Genomic DNA, 25,634 nt, shown 5'->3' on the forward strand with positions numbered 1-25,634 from the left:
GATATTTCTAATATAAAGAATTTAGTTTATAATTAACACATTCCCTCCTTAAACTAATTCCTTTCGATCCTTCATGCCCATCAACATTTTGAAAGTATCTAGCAGAGTCTTGGACAACGCTTTAGTGAGAACATCAGCAATCTGATCTCTACTAGCAACATGACGCAACTGCACATTCTTCTCGTTTACGTGTTCTCCAATAAAATGAAATCACACATCAATGTGTTTGCTCCTTTCGTGATGCACTGGATTTTTGGCAAGCTCAATAGCAGATTTGTTATCAATTCTAATTTCAGTTGACATCGGCTGTGGAATTTTCAGCTCACGAACTAATCTTCTTAACCATATTGCATGACATACGCAGTAAGATGCTGCCACATACTCGGCCTCGCAGGTTGACAAAGAAACAATGGGCTGCTTCTTGGAGTACCATGTAAAAACCGTGTCTCCCATGAAAAACATGTATCCAGATGTACTTTTGCCATCATCTTCGTCTCCACACCAATCACTATCAGAATAGCCTAGCAGCTTGTAATCCTTTGTCCTTGAGTAAAATAATCCCAGAGATTTTGTTCCTTGCACATATCGCAAAATTCTCTTTATTGCCTTCTAGTGAGCTTGTTTTGGGTGTTCCATAAATCTGCTCAAAATTCCAACACTATATGATAGATCAGGTCTCGTACATGTGAGATATCTCAAACTCCCAACTAAGCTTTGATATAAGTTTGCCTCCACCGCGTTTCCTTCTTGAAATTTAGACAACTTTGTGCCCAATTCCATAGGTGTTGCAACTGGATTACAGTATTCCATACAAAATTTCTTTAAAATACTATTGGCATATGCTTCTTGAGATATAAATATACCTGACTGATCTTGCTTCACTTCAATGCCAAGAAAAAATCTCATCAGACCCAAGTCAGTCATCTCGAACTCTTGGGTCATCTCCTTCTTAAATTCTTTAATCATTTTCTCATTGTTTCCCATAAAAATGAGATCATCAACGTAAAGTGCAACGAATAGTAAACTCCCTTGCGTTTCCTAGACATAGAGAGTAGCTTCATAAGGACACTGCACAAACCCGTTCTTCTTGAAATAAGCATCAATGTGAGTGTTCCATGCTCGTGGCGCCTGTTTTAAACTGTACAAAGCCTTATATAATCTCAACACCATCTTTTCTTTACCTGCCTTTACATATCCGGGTGGTTGGCTCACGTACACTTCCTATTCTAGTGCTCCATTTAAGAAAGCCGATTTTACATCCATCTGGTAAATAGGCCATTTACATTGAGCTGCTTGAGAGATCAATAGGCGTATTGTCTCCATTCTGGCAACTGGGGCGAAAACCTCATCGTAGTCTATTCCGGCCTTTTGTCGGTAGCCCTTCGCAACTAATCGCACTTTAAAGTCTATGCCGCAACTATTTCGGTCTTTTTATAAACCCATTTAACATCAATAGGCTTACAACCTTCTGGAGGTTCAACAAGTTCCCAGTTTTGTTCTTTTCGATGGCTTTGATTTCTTCATCCATTGCGGCATTCCATTTCTTGTCTTTTACTGCTTCTCCAAAGTCTATGCTTTCTGCATCAGCCACCAAACACACTAGGTGTACCTCACCATGTTCATATATATCTTGTAAGCTTCTCGTTCTAGGATTTCTGGGCTCATCCTCGTCAAATTCTTCTTCTCCAGGTGTATCGAAACTTGTAACTGGGATTTTAGAAATTTGAACATCTTCCTCTGCTGGTGCTTTATTCCAGTTCCATGCATCATCTTCTTGAATTTTCACAACTCGACTTACAACCACCTTTATAAAAATCGGGTCCAGGAGCCTATATGCTTTTGCTTTCTCGTCGTATCCAATGAAAATGTACTTCCTGCACTTGTCATCCAATTTGGTCCTCCTTTGATCCGGTACAAGTGAATATGCTAGGCTCCCAAAAACTTTAAGATGTGACACAGTAGGCTTTTTTCCACTCCACAATTCTTGAGGAGTTTTAATTCCCAAGTTTGAGTGAGGACACCGATTTTGAATATAAACTGCACACTGCACAGCCTCTGCCCAGAGCTCTTTAGGCAGTTCCTTGCACTTTAACATTGATCGAACCATGTCTAAGATAGTCTGATTCTTGCATTCAGCCACGCCATTCTGCTTTGGTGAATATGGAGCAGTTAAAAACCTTCTAATTCCATGTTCTTCACAATATTCAATGAATGCTTTTGATGTATATTCTCCACCATTATCTGAACGCAATGACATGATTTGTAGTCCTGCCTTCTTTTCTTCCAGCACTTTAAATTTCTTAAAAACTTTCAATGCCTCAGATTTTTTATTTAAGAAATAAACCCATGTTCTTCGAGAATAATCATCGATGAAAGTAATAAAGTACCTCCTGGAACCATATGACATGGGTGTAATTGGACCACATATGTCCATATGCACTAGCTCGAGAGGCTTTGAGGCTCGATAGATTATCTTCTTCTGGAATGAGTTCCTTGTTTGCTTGCCCAGCACACACACTTCACAAAAATCACCTGTACAATCCAAGCTTTGCATCCCATGGACCAATCTTTTACTCGCCATCTCTTTCAAACCACCATAATGTAAGTGTCCAAGTCTCTTGTGCCATAAAATTGCATTATCCCCTGACTTTGTTTGCAAACACATCTCCTGAATATTTTTCAAATTCAATTTGAACATCCGGTTTTCAGACATCTCAGCCTTAGCAATTATCCTGCCATATTTGTCCTTCAGGGACATGACTTTGTTTTCCATAAAAATAGAGTATCCCTTTTCAAGCAGTTGTCCAAGACTTAGAATATTATTCTTTATGTCACGAACGTAGTAAACATCTTCAATAGTTCCTTATTTTCCGTCCTTTCTAGTGAAATAAATTTCACCCTTTCCTTTCACTTCAATTTTTTATGAATCTCCAAATGATACAACTCCAGAATTTATTTCCTTTAAATCAGTAAATAGATGTTTGAGGCCAGACATATGATTGCTGGCCCCACTATTAAGATACCACACAATTTCATCTTCAGGAATCATACATTTGCATGCCATGACTAGAACACCTTTATCTTGCTTTTCCTCCGTTTCGGCCAGATTTGATTGTTCCTCAACCTTCTTGTTGTACCAACAGTCTTTGGCAAAATGACCATGTTTTCCGCAATTATAGCATTCAACAGATCTGCTACCTCTTCCAGGATTGAACCTTCCTCCTCTGCTGTGACCTCGTACTTGTCCTCTCCAGTCTGGTTGATATATTTGAGCCTTTTCTTCATATCTACTACTTCTAGGCCCACGTCCTCTGCCTCTGGAAAAATTATGATTTGTACGTCCACGTCCTCTTCCTGTTCCTCTAGAATATTGCGTGTATAACACCATCTCTTTGTCTTCAACAGTGACATCAGTTTTTAGTACTTGAGAGTCCACCTCTTCCTTTTTCAACAAACGTTCTGAATATGCTTATAATATCCCATGAGTTGATCACCGGTCATAGTTTCTGTATCATTTGACTCTTCAATAGAAATCCCAACAAGCTACAACTTTGCGTTCAATGATCGTAATATTTTCTCATTAACACGAGCATCTTCAATCTTTTCTCCGTAATTCTTCATTTGATTTACAACCGAGGAAACTCTCATGAAGTAATCCAGAACTGATTCCGTATCTTTCATATGCAAAGACTCAAATTCACCACGTAGGGTTTGTAATCGTACCTTTTTTACTTTATCCACGCCTTTAAAATTGTTCTACAAAACTTCCCAGGCCTCCTTCGCTCTTGCTGCAGATGAAATTTTCTCAAATATGGCTTCATCTAAGCCCATATGCATGATAGACAAGGCTTGCTGATCTTGTTTCCGTGCTTGTAATAGTTTGTTTTTCTGAGCCTGATTCAAGGCTCCTTCATTCTCTGGTTCATCGTATCCTTTCTCGACAATCTCCCATGCCTCCTGTGATCCAAGCAATGCTTTCATCTGGATGCACCGGTGCCCATAGTTGCCTTTTGTAAGTATTGGGACTGAAACAAAATTGCTCATTTTAATTTGATGATGGCTCTGATGTAGCTAGCTCTGATACCAATCTGTTAGAGTATTGGGGTGTTGCTGTGTATAGAAATCTAGTATAATTTCAGTAATCTCAAACACAAAAGCTGAACAGTTACTGCTGGAACTTGTTCTCTGCTACTACTAGATTATATTTGTGTTTTGATCATTAAAAATAATACAACCTTCTCCACTTATAGTAGGAGAATTTAGAAGATCATACATGAACCTATCAGTTACATCCTTTGAGTTCCATGGACCATAATTAATGTGTCTTTTGATATTTCTAATATAAAGAATTTAGTTTATAATTAACAGCTGCAACACTCTTGTTCCAAACAAAATATGCTCCCTGGTGTTTCTTTTAATCACAACTCCATATCTGCCTTTGCTGCAAAGTTGTTATTGCACAAAGAAATGGCTCCCTGCAAGGTTTTTTATTAGCCCATTTGCTTATAGCAACTTTGATGCATTACTAATCCGCTCAGCCATTCCATGAATCAACGACAGATTCAAGCAAAAGACGGATTCTTTATGCAAGCCTTAGAATCACACAAGAAAAGAAGGCTTCCGGCTGCACTGCAATTCAGTACGCATATGCATGGACGGTATGCTACAACAGGCACTATCTTTGTAATGTTTGATTTTATGTAAGAATTTCTCCTTGCACCTTGTTTTTTTACCAGGCTTTATTTTCCGAAGCAAGTTTTAACATATTGGCGGGCCCTTCTTTGTGGTCCTTTCAACTAAATATTGTTAGAGTTAATGTGATAGTTTAAAAGAAACTAACTAATATTTTATTCCTTATCTTGAAGAATGTTCACACAAAAATTCTACAGTCTAATTTACTTAACATATTTATAAATTAATGAGTATAATTACAAAATACAAAATACAAATTTATATTATCATACAACTTATCCTTAGGATTGTCAATATTACTTGTTTTGTTATGTACAGACATGTCTTGCATATCAGGCTATTACTAGCGCGTTGCCATATTTTCAAGGTTATTTCCTTTGAAGTCGACAAGATGCATTTGACTTTTTCTACGTAAAATATTTTCAACACACTGAACCTAGAAGGTGACTAGCACATCACTATTCCCTTAGAAACTTTTAAGGCGTCTAGACCTAGCTTTAACCTTGATTCCTGTTAATATTGAGATGTACCTTTCCGGTCTTCAAGTCTCAGAGTCTTCTTATAAATAATATATGAAATATGAATGATTTGATAAAAATAAAAATATGAATTTTGTGGGCTTTGACGTCCCGGTAGGGTCCCGGTCCGTTGATTTTTGAGAGACCGAAACATTACCTAAATTAACAGGAGACCCTGAAAACTCATATAACAGATTCAAACGTACATAAAACGAGATAAAACCAGTACCTCAATAAAGACGCTAATAAATACGTGTCCAGATTGTCGATCGAGTCATATAAATGCATTTTAGAACATTTTTTCTAGAACGATATTATTTATATCCAAGCTGCTAAAATTCTATCTGAGGCATGATCAAGATTTGATCTTTTTCGAGAGTTTATTCCTTAGTTTGAAGGATGTTCACATAAAAATTCTCCAGTCTAATCTACTTAACATTTTTATAAACTTAATGAGTATAATAACAAAATACAAATTTATATTATGATACAACTTATCCTTAGGATTGTCAATATTACTTCGTTTTGTTATGTACAGACATGTCTTGCATATTAGGTTATTACTAGCGCGTTGCCATATTTTCAAGGTTATTTCCTTTGAAGGCGACAAGATGCATGTGACTTTTGCAACGTAAAATATTTCCAACACACTGAACTTAGACGGTGACTAGCACATCATTATTCCCTTAGAAACTTTTAAGGCGTCTAGACCTAGCTTTACCCTTGATTCGTGTTGATATTGAGATGTACCTTTCCAGTCTTCAAGTTTCAGAGACTTCTTATAAACAATATATGAAATATGAATGATTTGATAAAAATAAAAATATGTATTTTATGGGCTTTGACGTCCCTGTAGGGTCCTAGTCCATTAATTTTTGAGAAACCGGAACATTACCTAAATTAACAGGAGACCCTGAAAACTCATATAACACATTCAAATTTACACAAAACGAGATAAAACAAGTACCTCAATAAAGACACTAATAAATACGCATCCAGATTGCTGATCAAGTCATATAAATGCATTTTAAAATATTTTTTCTAGAACAATATTATTTAAATCCAAGCTGTTACACTTCTCTCTGAGGCATGATCAAGATTTGATCTTTTTTCAGAGTTTATTCCGTAGTTTGAAGGATGTTCACATAAAAATTCTCCAGTCTAATCTACTTAACATTTTTATAAACTTAATGAGTATAATAACAAAATACAAATTTAGATTATCATACAACTTATCCTTAGGATTGTCAATATTACTTCGTTTTGTTATGTACAGACATGTCTTGCATATTTGGTTGTTACTAGCGCGTTGCCATATTTTTAAGGTTATTTCCTTTGAAGGCGACAAGGTGCATGTGACTTTTGCAACGTAAAATATTTCCAACACACTGAACTTAGACGGTGACTAGCACATCATTATTCCCTTAGAAACTTTTAAGGCGTCTAGACCTAGCTTTACCCTTGATTCGTGTTGATATTGAGATGTACCTTTCCAGTCTTCAAGTCTCAGAGACTTCTTATAAACAATATATGAAATATGAATGATTTGATAAAAATAAAAATATGTATTTTATGGGCTTTGATGTCCCTGTAGGGTCCTAGTCCGTTAATTTTTGAGAAACCGGAACATTACCTAAATTAACAGGAGACCCTGAAAACTCATATAACACATTCAAATGTACAAAAAATGAGATAAAACAAGTACCTCAATAAAGACACTAATAAATACGCGTCCAGATTGCTGATCAAGTCATATAAATGCATTTTAAAATATTTTTTCTAGAACAATATTATTTAAATCCAAGCTGTTGCACTTCTCTCTAAGGCATGATCAAGATTTGATCTTTTTCCAGAGTTTATTCCTTAGCTTGAAGGATGTTCACGAAAAATTTCTCCAGTCTAATCTACTTAACATTTTTATAAACTTAATGAGTATAATTACAAAATACAAATTTAGATTATCATACAACTTATCCTTAGGATTGTCAATATTACTTGATTTTGTTATGTACAGAGATGTCTTGCATATCAAGTTGTTACTAGCGTGTTGCCATATTTTCAAGGTTATTTCCTTTGAAGGCGACAAGATGCATTTGACTTTTTCTACGTAAAATATTTCCAACACATTGAACCTAGAAGGTGACTAGCACATCATGATTGCCTTGGAAACTTTTAAGGCGTCTAGACCTATCTTTAACTTTGATTCCTGTTGATATTGAGATGGACCTTTCCTGTCTTCAAGTCTCAGAGTCTTCTTATAAACTATAGATCATTAATGCCAAGATGCGAATCCTTACGTTATAAATTTTCAAATGATAATACTTCATTTTCCTTCAGTGATCACTAATGCCTAGTGCAATTTGTCTGATTCACAGATGACTAATTCCACTCTCAGGCCTTCGTATTACAAACCGTATGGACCCTTGTTAAATCTTCTACCTTATACAATGAACTTCATGTATAATTATATAGGTCTTCAAACTAAACCTGAGAACTACATCGAGTGTCTTCTATATTATTACTTTGTTTCCTGAACATATTAATAAACTTTGTATGGACTCCAGTTGACAATTTCTTCACTGCATTTCCCAAGATCATTATGTACACACCAAATTTTCATCATGTACTGATTTCACTGTAACATAGTATTATTTTCCTGTCCTTGTTCTATGTCGAGTTATTCAAACAATCATTCTTTAGATTAAATAACTATCTTCAATCTTGCACAAAAGATACTTTGATATTATTAACGTTTTAGGTAGTTACGCTACAGTTACGCTACTGTTGTAGGCATATGTAGTGGACACGATAATCGTATTGTTGTGTCTGGTGAGCATATTGGGGCGGTACATCCATCAAATAAACAATAATAAAGTCTGGGAATTTTTTATTATTGTCTTTCATCCACTATTTTTATATGACTTAAATAATTTTATATGTACATAATTAGTTTATTGAGTCAAATATAACGAATCAAGCCGAGTATGAGTCAATCTTGATTCAAGTTTGAGCCACATAATAATAAAACTTGAATCGACTTGATAAGTTTATCAAATATAGATATCGAACTCGATTACTTATTAAATTGTGTGGAGTTAAAGAATAGTGGCAAGTAGGGTTTAATGATCTGTTCAACCATAAGCTAACTATTGAACTTTCAAGAATCATCTCAAATAAAGATTTATTCAAAAACAAGTATTTCTTGTAACATTTTTTGAACTAATTATTTTATAAAAATTTCAAATGTATTTTTTTTGGTTATATTTTTTGGAAATATTGTGGGAGACATCACTACTCCAATTATATATTAAAAAGTGTAGTGGTAATGTTGTGAATTTTCTATGAAATATTATGTATATTAAAATCAACGAGCTTACTTTATGTTTTTATATCACTTTGCATTACTAAATTTATTCTAGTACACATTTTATTTTCTTTATTTTCTTTAACTTTTATCAAAACTTCTTTATATAAATTTTTGATATTACCATTTTATTTTAACCATGAATTTGATTTGTTGACCTATAGTATTTGTCATTGATGTTGTGTAAAATCCCTTGCAAGCCTTACAGTAACAATTTGAGTGTTCTCACGTGAATTAACATTAATTAATTATTTTATATTTTAATTTTCATTGAAAGAATGCAACCAATTTACTTATTGTTGAATGAAATTCTAATTTATATAGCTTTATACAATTTTAGTGTTTTATAATATAATGAAATTATTATTAAGTTTGATATTTACAATAGTAAACTTAAAATTTTCTTTATTATATAAATTAAAATTTAACTGATAAAATTGAATTATAGTATTTAATTTATAAATTCCAACAAGCGCACGTAAATTTTTTTTATTCACAATCTTTTAATATTATATCTATCGTTGATAACCTTTTTTTTAATATCTTATTACATAACTTATAAATTTGATGATATATTCAAAAAAATTCTTATTTGTCAGGATACATATTACACATTCTTTTCTTTTTCAATTTATAATTACGAATATGATATATGTACATTTAGTTTATTAATTTGATAATTGTAAGATATCTTACTTTAAATATATGATGGATATTTTTTTTACAAAAATAAACATAAATTTTCAAGTTATTAAAATATAATGGAAAAGCTTTTTGTGCATGTGTATACTTTTTTATGGATATATTATTTTGTTGGGGTTGGTGGATTATTTTTGTTCAATTTATTTTTAATATCTCATATACCACCTTAAGAATAATGTTAGACAAAACTATTTTTTGAAAATTTTAAATTACATTTTTTCTATTTTTAATAAAATTGAATAAATATTTTATATTAAATAATAAAACTAGGTCTACACAATAAATAAATTATTAGTTATATTAAAGAAGATGCATATATTAATTAAAACTTATACGAAATTTAAATATAGAATGGGAAGGTTAAAACCCTCACACTACAAGGAAAACAAGCTTCAACAACGGTTTATGTCCGTTGTCTGATACCCTATTTTCCCGTTGACTATTGAGCCGCCCTCTGTTAGTTGGATCAGACAACGGCTAAAAAACATTGTCTGAGATTATACAGACAATGATTATGGATTAAGCCCGTTGTATTACATCCAGAAAAGACAACGTTTTTTGCTTGTTTTCGTCGTAACAAGCGACATTACTCAAGGGTTCTCAGAAACTCAGAAAACCGTTGTGTAAGGTATAACATTAAAGCCAATCCTACAACACTTATTGTTGTATAAACGTTGTTGTGTATTCAGATAGACAACAAAAATGAAATTGAGCTCGTAGAACTCTTGTAATAAATTTCTACACACAACAGTTTTGGATTTTAATGTATGGCATGATCAGATACATACAACTGTTTATTTGTCCAAACGTATTGCATGAATACCTTTGATACAATATCTTAATATTATATAGACAATGGTTTACTAGTGTTGTGAAAGTTAATTTTGCACCAAAGTTTTGTGTTCGAAAGCATTGTTTTAGTATTAAAGACATGATATTTTAATGAAGCTTGGTTCTTAAAAGCGTTGTCTTACACAAAATATAACAAGTAATCAAATGAAATTAACTTTGCAAATCTAAACAAAAGTTCTAAAGTTAATCCATGATCGAAATCACAACAACATAGTTATACAAAAGCTAAAAGCATATTGATATCACTGCCTTCATGAGTCTAAGATTTCTACTAAAAATTAAAGAAAATATAGAGTCTACAAGGATTTGATGTTGGCTACTCAGAGCTCACTTGGCCTTTTCAGGTTCTCTTCACGTTTTCCGCAAGAGCTATGTTGTCCTTGGAATATCATTACAGCTTGTGATAGGCAATTTCCCAATCTGGAGAAAACAATCTTCAAAATAAATCGACAACCACTCTTAAGTTAATATTCTTTTCCTTCCTGCATTATAAGAAAAACAAAGAACTGGATCTCTTAATATAAAGTGAAATCAAACCAAGACGTAATAGAAAATAAACAAATGCCCATAGTGTCACCTGGCTCACTTCCATGAAGAGACTGTCAATGTCCTGCTTTGTAAAGATACCACCTTTCCTCGCAGTTTCTCTTGGTGAAGATTGGGAGGTCCTGCTTGTAACAACTTCATCTTTTCCTCTTTTGTCAACCTCCTTTTTCAAATCATCTATCCCGACAATCTGTAGAGAAAGTCGAAGTACACATAAAATTCACTTAAAATAAGATTGACAAACTACATGCTAGGTTCTCAAAATTTCCAAATAAAAGGAGGCCACAAACATATACAGAAGGCAATTTGTAAACCAGGGCACATAGATTTGTAAAGTAATCCATAATTATGCTTCTTTTTTCGTAAATAGTTCAGCTGCTTTGTAGCTAGCTGATTACCTAAAAATAGTTTCAAAAACCCTTAAAATAAACGTCCATATTTCAACATTTAAGGTTACAGACACTACTACAGGAACGTACAGTACTACTGGCATAATGTTCTCCCATCAGTACATCATTTGAAAACACATGTTCAATACATCATCATTAGTGTTGCTAATAAATCAGTACATAGACTTCTTAAGCTACATTGCTACGTCATACCTTCACTTGTACACTGAACTTATGAAGTAAAAGCGATACATATTATTTTGCCTAAGAAATAAGAACTCCCTTAACACTATAATATAACAACTTATATTTTTCTTTCACGGATATTTTCTACGCATAAAATAAATAAATGTTATACTTTATGGGGGAACTGAACTTAAAATTCAGGGGACACAATTATGAATATTGTTAGCTGAGTGGGAGAACAATACGAACTGCAGGATGCAAAAGAGCTAGTCACACTAAATCTATATACATTATTAACAAGAATAATTTGTTATGTACATTCTCCAAAAGTGAAATATCAGGAATTCTATAAAAATGTATCCCCAGGGGTGCTCATAGCTCTTAAGTCGCAATCCAGACTGCACCTTAATCAACTTATGCTCCAGGAGAACAAATAAGCCTGCTAGATTAACTATACCTACTGGTAGACACTACTAGTAACATATCTTGTTTTGTTCACTAGTTGAATAAAAAGAAACCATCTGCCATTGCAAAATCATTCAACAGTTGTCTCAAGACAGATCATTTTTATATCACAATTTCAATCTTACTAGTTATTAAATGAAGTCAACTAAGAACTAGACTATTTCTTTAATATCTTAACTGGCGAGAAAATTTTAGAAATGAATAACAAATGAAAGATACAAGTAAAGATGTGATACAGTTCAGGCCATATCATACAGTTTCGTATTTGAGGAGTTTCAGTCTCTTCCTTCTTTGTTTGTCATTCTGAAATTCCTGTTTCATGACCACAAGTATAAGGGGTTTAGCATGCTAAAAGCTAATACTGATGGCTGTTTTGACTTTTTATGAAGCAAATGAATAGGAGTAATGATACCGTAACATAGAAGCGGGAAGATTGAAAAAAATAAAGAACAACCAACCTCATACATTACTTTCTTATTGACTGGTGCAGTGTTGTCACAAAGAAGCCACTCAATGGTTGCTTTCAGTTTTAAGAACTCGCCCTCACTTTCGTCATCTACGGACTATAAAATTAGAATCAAACAGCAATTACAAGATAATATTGAAATTATAACTCAACAATAATAATAATAAAAAAGAAAAAAGAGGGTAACAAGTTTCAGACCTCCTGGTATAGTTGTGACGAGTGAGAGCGTTGTTGAGTTTAGACATTGACAATGTGTTTGACAATATCCCTGAGCCAGAGACTGTCCGTAATCTTTGTAACAAAATCTCCATTCTCTCTATCCTTAATTAAATCATGAAAAACATAATTATTTTCAACTTCAGCTACTGAGATTGTGATTTTGTTGGATAGAGATGAAGTAACAAAACGAGGAAGGGGGGTTGTCGGAGATTTTATGAAATGAGATGGGTAATTGGTGGTCAGATAAGTGGTGGAACAACAACTACTCATATTCATTCCCCCGAATGCTTTTCTCTTTGATTTTTATTCAATTATTAATGTGCAAGATGGAAATAGAAGATGTTCCCATGGAGTAAATTAAGCACAACAAACATATAACCTAACCTTGCAAATGATAAACAGGTACTAATCAGTCATGCCCTGAGCTTGAAAGGTTTGAACTCCAAAAAATATTCCTCAAAATTGTCGCTTTGAACTTGAAAATCAAGGAGATTATAAATTCCAACCTTCAATTTTCTAATTGAGAAGCTGAATTCATATGCAATTTTGTGAAAGAGAAACAAGATTGGGTGAGGGAGATGGTCAGGATTTAAAAACTAAAAAACCAGACAGAGAGAGGAGAGAGATGAGTCGTGGGAGAGTGATGGAAGAGTACGGAGAGAAAGAATCAGGAGGAGAAGAGGACTCGGATCTAAGAAAGGGGAATGGGAGAGATAAGGGGGAAATGAAAATTAGAAGGAAGGGGGAAATGAAAATTAAAGGGGGGAAACCAAAAATTGTGTAAAAATGAAAAAATCATAAATTAATTAATTTATTTATATATTATAATTAAATACTTATCTTTATTTTACTTTATATTAATAGAATAATATTTATTTTAAATAATTTCACATAATTTTTTATATAAAATTATTTGAAACAAATTTGAAAAAAATTCAATTATTTTTCTATATAACTAACGTTAATATATATTAATATCATGCAAAATGATCCTAAAACCATTTTTTAAGAAAGTAATTATTTAATCAAAAAAGAGACTTATTTTTCATATGACTAAAATTGATATATCTTAACATCCGCACGGTTGGATCGTCGAAAAAATCATTTTAAAAATTATTCTTGTAAATCTGGAACGAGTCTCGTTGTCGGGAGGGGTACTTTTACCGGATTTTTCTAATCCTGACTTGCAAGATGGACTTCAAATTTTTTAATAATTTTTTCATATGACTAAAATTGATATATCTTAACATCCGTACGGTTGGATTGTCGAAAAATCATTTTAAAAATTAATCTTGTAAATCGGGAACGAGTCTTGTTGTCGGGAGGGGTACTTTTACCGGATTTTTCTAATCCTGACATGCAAGATGAAGTTCAATTTTTTTAATAATTTTTTCATATGACTAAAATTGATATATCTTAACATCCGTACGGTTGGATCGTCAAAAAAATCATTTTAAAAATTAATCTTGTAAATCTGGAACGAGTCTCGTTGTCGGGAGGGGTACTTTTACCAGATTTTTCTAATCCTGACTTGCAAGATGGACTTCAAATTTTTTAATAATTTTTTCATATGACTAAAATTGATATATCTTAACATCCGTATGGTTGGATCGTCGAAAAAATCATTTTAAAAATTAATCCTGTAAATCGGGAACGAGTCTCGATGTCGGGAGGGGTACTTTTACCCGATTTTTCTAATCCTGGCATGCAAAATAAATTTCAAATTTTTTAATAATTTTTTCTTATGACTAAAATAGATATATCTTAACATCCGTACGGTTGGATCGTCGAAAAATCATTTTAAAAAATTAATCCTGTAAATCGGGAACGAGTCTCGTTGTCGGGAGGGGTACTTTTACCAGATTTTTCTAATCCTGGCATGCAAAATGAATTTCAAATTTTTTAATAATTTGTTCTTATGACTAAAATTGATATATCTTAACATCCGTACGGTTGGATCGCCGAAAAATCATTTTAAAAAATTAATCCTGTAAATCGGGAACGAGTCTTGTTGTCGGGAGGGGTACTTTTACCAGATTTTTCTAATCCTCGCATGCAAAATGAATTTCAAATTTTTTAATAATTTTTTCTTATGACTAAAATCGATATATCCTAACATCTGTACGGTTGTATCGTCGAAAAATCATTTTAAAAAATTAATCCTGTAAATCGGGAACGAGTCCCGTTGTTGGGAGGGGTACTTTTACCAGATTTTTCTAATCCTGGCATGCAAAATGAATTTCAAATGTTTTAATAATTTATTCTTATGACTAAAATCGATATATCTTAACATCCGTACGGTTGGATCATCGAAAAATCATTTTAAAAAATTAATCCTGTAAATCGGGAACGAGTCTTGTTGTCGGGAGGGGTACTTTTACCAGATTTTTCTAATCCTGGCATGCAAAATGAATTTCAAATTTTTTAATAATTTTTTCTTATGACTAAAATCGATATATCCTAACATCCGTACGGTTGGATCGTCGAAAAATCATTTTAAAAAATTAATCCTGTAAATCGGGAACGAGTCTCGTTGTCGGGAAGGGTACTTTTACCAGATTTTTCTAATCTTGGCATGGAAAATGAATTTCAAATTTTTTAATAATTTGTTCTTATGACTAAAATCGATATATCTTAACATCCGTACGGTTGGATCGTCGAAAAAATATTTTAAAAAATTAATCATGTAAATCGGGAACGAGTCTCGTTTTTGGGAGGGGTACTTTTACCAGATTTTTCTAATCCTGACATTCGAGATGAATTTCAAATTTTTTAATACTTTTTTCATGTGACTAAAATGAGTAATTCTTAACATCCGTACGGTTGGATCCTCTAAAAAATCATTAAAAAAATTTATCTTTTTCATCAGGTATGAAGAAAATCTAGTACGAGGCAACACCCAACGGTTTTTTATGAAAAAGTCTTGTCTGAAATAAATTGTGACAACAGCTTTTTTGAAAAAACCGTTGTCTTAGATGATTAACTTTTTTAAATCTTAAGCCTGATAATAAATCTACTTTTAATCAACGGCTCTAATTACACCAACTCAACAATCCAAGTGAATGTTTTTTCACCAATCACATGGTGCCACCTCATCACAAGCAACACTGGTTGGATCGTCGAGAAAATAATTTTAAAAATTAATCATGTAAATCGGGAACGAGTCTCGTTGTCGGGAGGGGTATTTTTTTTAATATTTAGGAACTACCACTTTAATTACATTTTCGGTATAATTTCAAGCAAGATATATTTGAAAATTTTAAAATATTTTTTAAGTGAATAAAAACAATATATATTAACATCAACAGTTTAAGGAATATATATTAATAAAGTCAAAAAAATATATGGCATTAAAAATTATTGTCTGAAATTTAAAATGTGTTGTCTTAACAAAAGTCATACAACAGTTTTTAATATAAAACAATTGTCGGATGTAATATCAACCAAATAAATAGTGCCAAATTCATACAACGGTTTATAACCAAAAAAGGTTATTTAAAAACAATGTCAATAACGGTTTTCAAGAAAAAAACCGTTGTTGAATCACACAATGGTATTTTTAAAAAAGCCTGTTGTGCATAGTTTTATACGACAACGTCTGAGAAAGAAAACCGTTGTAAAAATGTGCCCATTTTTTAGCTTATTTATTCATAAATATTTATTATTTAACGTTATTAACGATCTGATACACGTTATCGGTATTATGTTATTAGTAGGTGGTAATTATTAGGTATATTTGAAATCTTAATACACACAAATTAATTTAGTGTAAGTTATTGGTTATTCGTATAAATTAATTAACGGTGGCATATAAATTTTCCGAAAAAAATTTAAAACTAGTAAAAATATAGACAACATTTTTTTCTAAAATCATGTTGTGGTAAGTTACTTTACATAAGTGTTTTTTAGGAAATGTCGCTGTTGGAATTCTACAACAGTTTTTTCTTTAAGATTGTTGTAGTATTACATATTTTACAACAGATTATAAATATCGATAACCGTTGTCTAACTGTTACAAGTGTTTTATTTTAAAAATACTTGTATAAGGTAGATTAATATAACGTGCTTTTTCGAAAAACACTTGTTTGGATTGAACAATTAACAATGTAAACTTGAAGCACTTGTGATTAATTTTTTATTAATTATAAAGTAGATAATTAAACTATTTTGTAATATAAAATTTAAATATTTAATCTAGATGAAAGTGGAATTAATTAGAGTTTTTTGTTTTTAAAAAATTTAAAATGAATTGTTTGGAAATTATTTTTTCTGAAATTATTACTATTTTTATTGTATTAAACTAGACAACGATTTATTTGAATATTTTGTTGTGCGACACGTTTTTAAATTTAGTAAGAAAGACAACGGTTTTAAGAATTAGACTATTGTCTGATATAGGTGACATATAATATATGTAGAACACTTGTCTATCAAGTATCATTTAGACAACACCTAATTTGTACATTGTGTGATTCGAGCTTAACTAACTAATAGAAAAAAATACTTGTCTCATTTCCACAACCGTTAAACAAGACGTTATCTCAATCATTTTCAGACAATGGATTTTAAAAATCGTTGTACGATTTTACTCATTTGCACAACATCACCTTAGAAAGGGTTGTCTGTCTCCATCAACTAGACAATGGATTTTAAAGCGTTGTAGTAATACTAAAGCCTTCCCATTCACACAACATCTTAATTTTGAAAACACTTGTCTGATTTGTTTTACTAGACAACATTTTTTTATCGCTTGTAGTAATCAACGTCAGACAACGCCAATTTTTTGGTTGCAAAAAAACTGTTGTATGAAAAATTCGGGCAACACTTTTTTGGTCGAGTGTTGTCTAATCGGTGTTGTCTGATTGTGTTTTTCTTGTAGTGTCAAATTATAATGTCCAAACCCTAGATAGTGTATGGTTTGACTCCTTTATATAAATATAATACATTCTCAGTGTATTACATTGGCCGCCTTACACACTTGTCTCTGTCCTAAATTCTATCTTCTATCTTATAATAAATTTTTATTGTAGCATACACCTTAGCCGCCCCTCCTCAATCATTTAGTGCCTTCAATTAATTTTGTAAAGAAACATAGTACACAAAATTTGGCATCTTAGTTTATCCATTTTCTACCTATATTTTACCCTGAGGAGTCTAGTCTCTGGGCATCATCAACAAGAAATAAGTTTGTATTTACATCTATTTTATGTTTCACATGTGAGATCTTATTATTTTATGTCACATCTTATTATTGCACTTATGACTATCATTTCTTAACTAATTTATTGTATGTATGTCTTTTTATCATTTTCAATTAGGGACAATTGTAAATTATAAATACCTAATCATAAAATTGAAATTAATTGAACTGTTGTTAAGGTGTGGTAAGAAATATGAATAGGTACTCTAACCATGTTTAATTTGTATACATATACAAGTTTCCAATATTTTGATATAGATCCATAATTTTGACTTATGCACACAACATTATTCATTTGAATTATGAATTATTTCTTAATTGCCAATATATATGTCTAAGAATACATATATATTTTTTTGACTTGTTATCTATATTAATGTTGGGTGCGTGTATATAATAATGGTTACTAAATTTTAAGAATTTTGATTAGCTTGTATATGCTAAAAGTATTTATACTGCACAATATAAACAGTGAATAATCCAGAGGTTGACTACGCCGGGAGCATGACACAAAGGTGTGGAAGGGTGATAAACCCTATGTTGAGTGTAAATATTGTGGACACACAGTGCAAGGCATTTCAAGGCTTAAATACCAACACTACAAGAAATTTGCAATCACACGACTGTTTTTTACCGTCAGTTGTGTGACAAGTATGTTTTCAGTTGTCTATCCAACACTCGTGTGATTGAACATGAGACAATGGTTGTTTTTACCATTGTAAAAAGAGAGATTAATCAACATGTTAGACTGCTTTTGTTAACATGGAACACACAACAGTTATTCTAAACAAATTGTTGTTGGAATTTTTTTAAACAACTGTTTTTTTATTCGACTATTGTCTATCTAACTTAAAAATAATGGTTTTGTAGAAAAACCACTATTGTTAACTTATTCGATATTTTCATAAACAACAGTTTATAAATTTTTTTTAACTAGTTAAAACCATTGTCTTAGAATGTTTTTTATTTAAAAGACAACGGTATAAAAAATTTAAACCATTGCAAATAATATCAAAAGACAACAGTTTTTTTAAAAAAAATAAATGCAATGAGACATACAATGGTTTTCATCATTTTTTAAGCGGGTTTCACACAACAGTTTACAAAACTAATCTTATTATTTAAAATAAATCAATTTTAAAATAAAATGATATCATAATAATTCAATTGTTATTTCACAATTGAAATTAAATTTATAATACAATGTTTCTCTACAAAAATAAAAACTATAACTTAAAATCTATTTCTAAACATGCTCATTAAGGTACACATTTTAATCGTCTCCGCTAAAAACATCAAGTCCCATTTCTGTTGGATCAGTGGCTTGTAACTCAACCTTGATGCTGTGGAGTTCCCTCTTGAATGTGACCTTAGAGCTTGTATTCTGGTCAATATACTTGTAGTTGCACAACCACATCGAGTAGCCTTCTGTGTTATACATGTCCAGACCAAAACCAGTGTCTCATTTGCACCAGACAGTGCTTCCACCGAGGAGCTCCCCAACAAATAATGCTGGTAAGATTAAATAATATTTTAGCTTCACCAGTAACCAGATATTCTACAGAGGAAATAAATTATAAACCATGTAGAATATAACAAAAAAAATCCCACATCTAAAACCGGAACACGAGTTTTATTAATGAGATGTGAAGCTGTATATAGATGCACAGTCATATTTTTTAAACTTTCTGGGCAAACATTTACATTGCTCTATGTAAACATATATTGAATGTAAAAGCTCATGTATTCAATGCAAGAAAAGTATAACACGAGTTCACAGAGCAATTAATTGGTATGAGAGTGTTCATTTACGACGGATGTACTTCTACGAAAAGGGGTTGCCGGTAAATATGATATGACAGTTGGGCTGGTAGGTGCTATATTAGACTGATCTCTATTTGGTCTATCGAGGTAATAGAGAAACAAAATTAATGTTGATACTAATACAGTGGAACACACAAGTATAATGACCCAATTTCTGAAGTTACTGGAAGAAGGCAGTCCGGTTATCTTCTCATCACTACAAGAAAAAAGTCCATAGACATCGGTTTTTAGCCGATGTCTATGCTGTTTGGCAACCGATGTTGATGTCGGTGATGTCTATTCTAGACATCGGCCATAACCCGATGTCTTTACTAGCTTAGACATCGTTTCTGGAAAAAAAAAACTGATGTCCATGCATTGTTTTTTTTACAAAAAATGTTAGAAATAAATAATTTAATAAATAAATTACACTTATTACAACAGATTAAACATATAATGAGCTATGTTTTTTACCACATAGACATCATATATTTTCTTTTAGGTGATGTAAAATCAGATATTAAACATCGATTTATTCAGTAAAATGCGATGTCTATAGTTGCTCGTAAATATCAATTATATGCCAAACAAAGTGATGTCTATGTTCAATTTACACTTGAATATGTCTATCTTTGACATCAGTTTTTTTATCAAAAATGATGTACATTAACTTTTTTGACATCAGTTTTTCTTCTTTAAAAGTGATGTATAATTATTTTTGAGATATCAGTATTTATTCATTAAAAGTGATGTACAATTATTTTTTGACATCAGTATTAATTCATTAAAATATGTGTTTGCATCTCAGTATTTCAGCACTATTTTTATTTTTAAAGTTAAATGCTGCAATTGGAAGATCTGAGAATTAATATATATTTGAAATTTTACACTGCCAGTGCAAACTACAAAGATTATTTGATGAAATATTTACAAGATTTTCAGCAAGATCAGATCAACCAAATCAAGAGTCACACTAGTTCCCCCTGTTATGATACAAAGTTGTGCGCACTAGTAAGCTGGTTTTGCAACAACTTTACTTTGATGCTTGAGGACTTAATAATAGAGCAGCTATATCCAGTCCATGACTCCCACTCCGTTGTAGTCCCTCCACAGTTGATAAAAGTGAGTAATCTGAGGGTTTCACAATAGCTCTTTGTCTGAGAATATGGAGGTGATCTTGATTTGGAAGCAACTCGACATCATAGTTGAAGAGTAAGATTATTGTTGCACTTACATTGAGGTTTTCGGGAGCAGGGAAGATCTTTCTTTAAGCACCAAGCAACTCTACAAAATAAACTAAGCTAGTTCGTGGCGTGCTTATAAAAAACTAGTAGATATCATATCTATAGAAACTTACGAATTGTTATTTGAAGATGACATGCTGGATACAAGATTCCTGTAAAAGATACAAAAATAATTTAAAGAAATATTGATATTTAGTTTATAGAGTATATGAAGCAGGAAGAAACCTACACATTAGATGGCTGGCAGTTATATTCAGCTGTCCGTGAAAAATTGTTGTAAGATACATCACTGCAGCCAATACAATTATGAAATTTGTGAATACGATAAACATGGAACTTAATAATTATCCATCCCGGCATGTGGTTTCTCTAAATCTAGATGATATATTGAACTGAAAGCTGTGTAAAGAACTAACAAATTTTCTTTGCTGCCAGAAATCCAACTTGATATCTCTCCAGTCAATGAATTGTGATTCAGATACCTACATTCGATTATAAGTTGGTGTCACACTTCTGAGTACATTATTTTGCAAATTACATAGAGGCTAAAGTAAACAGGCATAGGAAAGAAGATAAATTATGCAAGTCCAGCTATCCGAGTTAGTTGCATGTGTTCCTGGAAGGTAATAATTTCTTATAAGAAGTATTTGAAACAAATTCACATACAGATATTGTATACTAAGGTCGTTTAAGAGCGTCATTGAATCTGGTATTTGGCCAGTCAACCGATTAAAGCTCAGATCTCTGCAAACAAATAAAATAAAACTCAAAATGATAAAATTTTGATATATTTCCTAGCATACATGTTTCTGCAGGTTTTTGCATTCAACATGGCACATCACACGCTACACAAGCATATAAAGCTAATTTTTAGGACCTAACTGTAAAAGTAGAACAATACTTTTGAAAATCCAGAAGTACCCTCATAATTTATAATGTTCTTCTTTATATGCATAGACAGAATAGTGTAACTAAATTATTATAAGGAGAGTCTCTGAATGTGCTAATGAATTCTACATAGTAATACTTAAAAATATAGGTCTCTGTTGTGTGCTTGTATCGACTAATGCATCTATGAAAACATATATAGTACATTGTAATCCCTCACACGCGCATACACAGACATACATTGTGTGGAACTCCATTACCAGAAATTAGTACCGGATTGAGCAATAATAAAAGTTAGCTTACAGGGTTTTTAGTTGACCAAGTACTCCAACGTATTCTGGAAGTGCACCATTGATCAAGCAATTTCTTAATATCCTGCAAAAGAAAGAAATGTTAACTAATTTTTTCAGGGAAACACATCTGCATCAGACAAAATTTATGTACGACTTACAGCACATGCAAGGATTGCATATCTTTTAAATCTGGGATAGTCAAATTTCTTCTGGTCAGATCAGATATCTTCCTATCAACAGAAAGCACAGAAGTAATCAACTGATCTCAAAAGTCCAAACCAAAAATTAACTACAATGATAGAAAGTCATGAAGGTATTAAACATTGGCTAGATATTTGAGCAGTTCTTACAGTTTTATTAGATTTCTCAGACGGGAGATGCTCAATGGAATTGGACCCTCCAGTCCTATTCCCTGCAAGTCCCTGCACAAAATTTGAAGTTTATTGAGAGGTATATGTAACCGTAGTTTCTAGAATATGTACTAACAACCAAGTAGAACCAAACTGAAGCATAATCGACCAAAATTACTCACAGTCTTGTCATATTTGTCCAGTTTCCAATGAAATTGGGTATCTTCCCAGAGAAATCATTCCCATCTATCCTACTGCAAGGAGTAGATAATTTTAAGACTTTGTTAAACTTAGAAATATACAGTATAGATGAAGTAGTACTTACAAATCCTCTAGATTCCTCAGGTTGCCAAATGCTTCCGGTATTATTCCATTTAATTTATTTGCAGAAACAACGCTGTGAAGATTGTTTGCAAGATTTCCATCAATAGATAAATAATGATAGAAGTGTTAAAGCATTATGTAATTATGTTTTAATTATGATAAAAATGTGAACACATTATGTAATAGATAAAAGCCCTCCATGAAGAACCCTTTAGGCATGTAATTGTAATTCTTACAATCTCCTCAAGCCAATCAAACTTCCAAAGTTTCGAGGAATAGGCCCTTCAAGTAGATTATCTTCCAAAAACCTGAGAAGTTCAGCTCAGATTAAGTCAACCAAAGGTTATACTTGAAATTCAAGTCATATAGATCACATTTTCACTTACAGCTCCTGAAGAGTAGCGATGTTGGCTAGTTCCTGAGGAATCGAACCTTGGATACGATTCCCCAAAAGGGATCTACAGAAAGGAGAGTTCTAATTTAAAGAGGTCATGCTAGGAAGCTTAATTTAAAGATATGTTTTGTTCACTACATTACACAAAAAATACAGACAAGAAATTAGCAAGTATCACAATAAAACCATACAGAAAGACAACGCGAAGCTGACCAAAAGCTCTGGGAATGGTTCCTCCGAGGACTCAGAGGCATGAACCTCGAGTGAGAAGAAGGCCCAGATGAGAAATTCACATGATCACCAAACCTATTCATTGGGGAGCTTAATCATGTATTAGTCTTATTATAAGATCTGAAGTTTCCCACATCATTCATCCCCGTAAATCCTGTTAATAAGCATGAAGTTCTTAGCAGCCAATACAGAATCATTGCAACAATAATACAGAAATTAAAATACTGAAAGTAGTATCCATATTTAAGTTTTAACTAACAACATGTTATTTTTAGACACATACAAGACTCAACCAAAACTAAACCAGGTCATAGTGTTCAACAAAATTTTTGTTTTGTCAACTACAGAGCATGGGACATACATCTGTTTCAACTTTCCACAAAATTAAAGCAACATGAGCTATTTCGAACATAAATATGTGATAAATCATTAATCAGTGACGACCTTTTTGCAGGAAAGATCCAGCAGACGTGCACAAACAAGCTTTTAGATGTTGATTCCTCTAGATCCAAACTAAAAGGCAAGTAAAAGGTCATAATATAAAACCAAAATAAACAAAAAGATCATAGATTGGATCAGTTTTCTTTCACATGTACTTTAACTATCACATACATATGTAGTTCCTTATTTATGCAACCAATCAAAATTATTCTAGTAAATCTAAAGCTCATCATCAGATATAAAATTTGAAGCCATAGATAAATAACAAGAGGCAGTGATGTACTAATACTAATATCATCTCCGGCAACGTCAATTCTATTAAACATATTCAAATAAGTAAATTAGGGTTACAATTTCAAAAAAAAAAACCAAAATTAAAAATTCAGGGTTTCGATTTTAAAAAACCCCAATTGAAAACTACTCACAGAGAATACCCTATTTCAAAATAACATAGTAAATTCACTTACCAATTCGAGTTTCTAAAATGATAACCAAGTAGAGAAGATCCTAATTCAAGCTTATCCTCTTACGAGCTTAGCATAGAAAAATGGAGAGAGATGGTGGAGATGATGGTGGTGAGTCGTGGAGATGATGGTGGTGAGTGGTGGAGCGGCGGTGATGTTGGTGAGTGGGGGTGGTGAGTGGTGGAGATGATGATGGTGGGGTGAGAGAGTCGGGGCGAGAGAGTCGGATGAGAGAGAGAGCTTATGTGTCTCGTGGGGGAAAAACAAAAAGGGGGGAAGAATATTTGCTAAGGGGGGAAATTTATTTGGCTAAGGCGGAAACAAAAATAAAGTGGGCGGGGAGTGAATTTTTTTTTGGAACTTTAGACACCAATTTTAAAATAACCGATGTTTTAAAACAACATAGACATCATAAAAACACGGGGTGATGTTATAAATTCTTTTAACATCAGTGGCAAACATAACCGATGTCTAATGTGTGATGTCTATTGACAGTTATCTACTTTCTGGCCATTGGCTGCAAGTGAGATGATCAATTTATCTTTGAACCTCTCGGAGGCGAAAACTTTGACCTCATATTCTGTCTGCCCTGCTACTCCATAATTTTCCATGTGGGCATGTGTGATCAGTAACTATTTCCGACCATGCCAGTCAACTACAACATTGGTATTACCGACTACCGTTATGACAGACTTGTCAGCCTTGGGGTCAAATGGTGATATACACGACCTGTGCCACTAGGGTTGATTGATGCAGTAGATGCCGAGAGTAGGCACACAAATTATGATATGCACGAAAAATAGAACTCGACATCTACATTGGTTAACAAAGATGATGCAACCATTATTATTCAATCAGCATATTAGAAGCTTTCAGGTCAATTCACACCCACAGTCAGAATTAAATATTTCAATCTTTTTCAGTTAATATGATCTCAAACTATCAATAAAAGTATGTTTACACATATTATTTACATGGCCTGCTACATAATATTTCATAATACTAGAATTGAAGAATACCTCAGCATTAACCTATGCAGTATGTTTGATCCCAAATATGGAACTCGTGTTTAACATCTTCTCAGGCTCGAAGGCCAATAGCAGGACTCAAATTGACAGATGGTAATGGTAATCGCAGTGTAGGAACAGAAAGTCGAAGAAGTGGCTCTACTGGAACATCCATCGAATTTCAAACATGGAATGCAACAGGAGTTCACTTCTTTAGAGACAAAATAGGGAAAATGCAACAGGAGTTCACTTCATATTTCCAGTGTTGCAAATCCCCTAACAAAAAGGGAAGAAACAGATCCAGATATATATATATATACTGTTGGCTCCTCGCAAATATGCACTAACCGTAACCCTTATTTCCTGTAGTGACCACTAAAATAGTTAGTGCAGCCAAACAACAACCTGGACAGTGAAAACACATATTCTTAAAACACTTAACTATTAATATAAACTACAGAACAAAGAAAACTAGTCGAACTTACAGCTCCACCGAGTGAATGTCCACACAACACTAGTTTTCGATTTTTTTCTGGGCTAGTCAATATAACTCCAACGCATGATCCAATTGGTTTTAATCCCTTTTGGTGGCTTTC

At 32.7% G+C, this 25,634-nt stretch overlaps 1 protein-coding gene and 1 long non-coding RNA gene across 2 annotated transcripts; both read right to left on the bottom strand.

Annotated features, from left to right (window-relative positions):
• Positions 1-2,920: 2,920 nt before the first annotated feature.
• LOC141660015 (uncharacterized) lies at positions 2,921-4,044 on the bottom strand. The gene is made up of 2 exons (XM_074466971.1): positions 3,766-4,044; positions 2,921-3,442 (listed from the first exon to the last, which is right to left on the bottom strand). Exons 1-2 carry the CDS (start codon positions 4,042-4,044, stop codon positions 2,921-2,923), a joined length of 801 nt encoding a protein of 266 aa, XP_074323072.1.
• An 18,538-nt stretch (positions 4,045-22,582) lies between these two features.
• LOC141723759 (uncharacterized) lies at positions 22,583-23,267 on the bottom strand. The gene is made up of 3 exons (XR_012576359.1): positions 23,087-23,267; positions 22,888-22,959; positions 22,583-22,809 (listed from the first exon to the last, which is right to left on the bottom strand). It is a non-coding gene; the product is annotated as an uncharacterized LOC141723759 (long non-coding RNA).
• Between the last annotated feature and the right edge of the window lie 2,367 nt (positions 23,268-25,634).

This window comes from Apium graveolens, chromosome 5 (assembly GCF_009905375.1).
Source record: "Apium graveolens cultivar Ventura chromosome 5, ASM990537v1, whole genome shotgun sequence".
In the NCBI taxonomy this organism is placed as follows: domain Eukaryota; kingdom Viridiplantae; phylum Streptophyta; class Magnoliopsida; order Apiales; family Apiaceae; genus Apium; species Apium graveolens.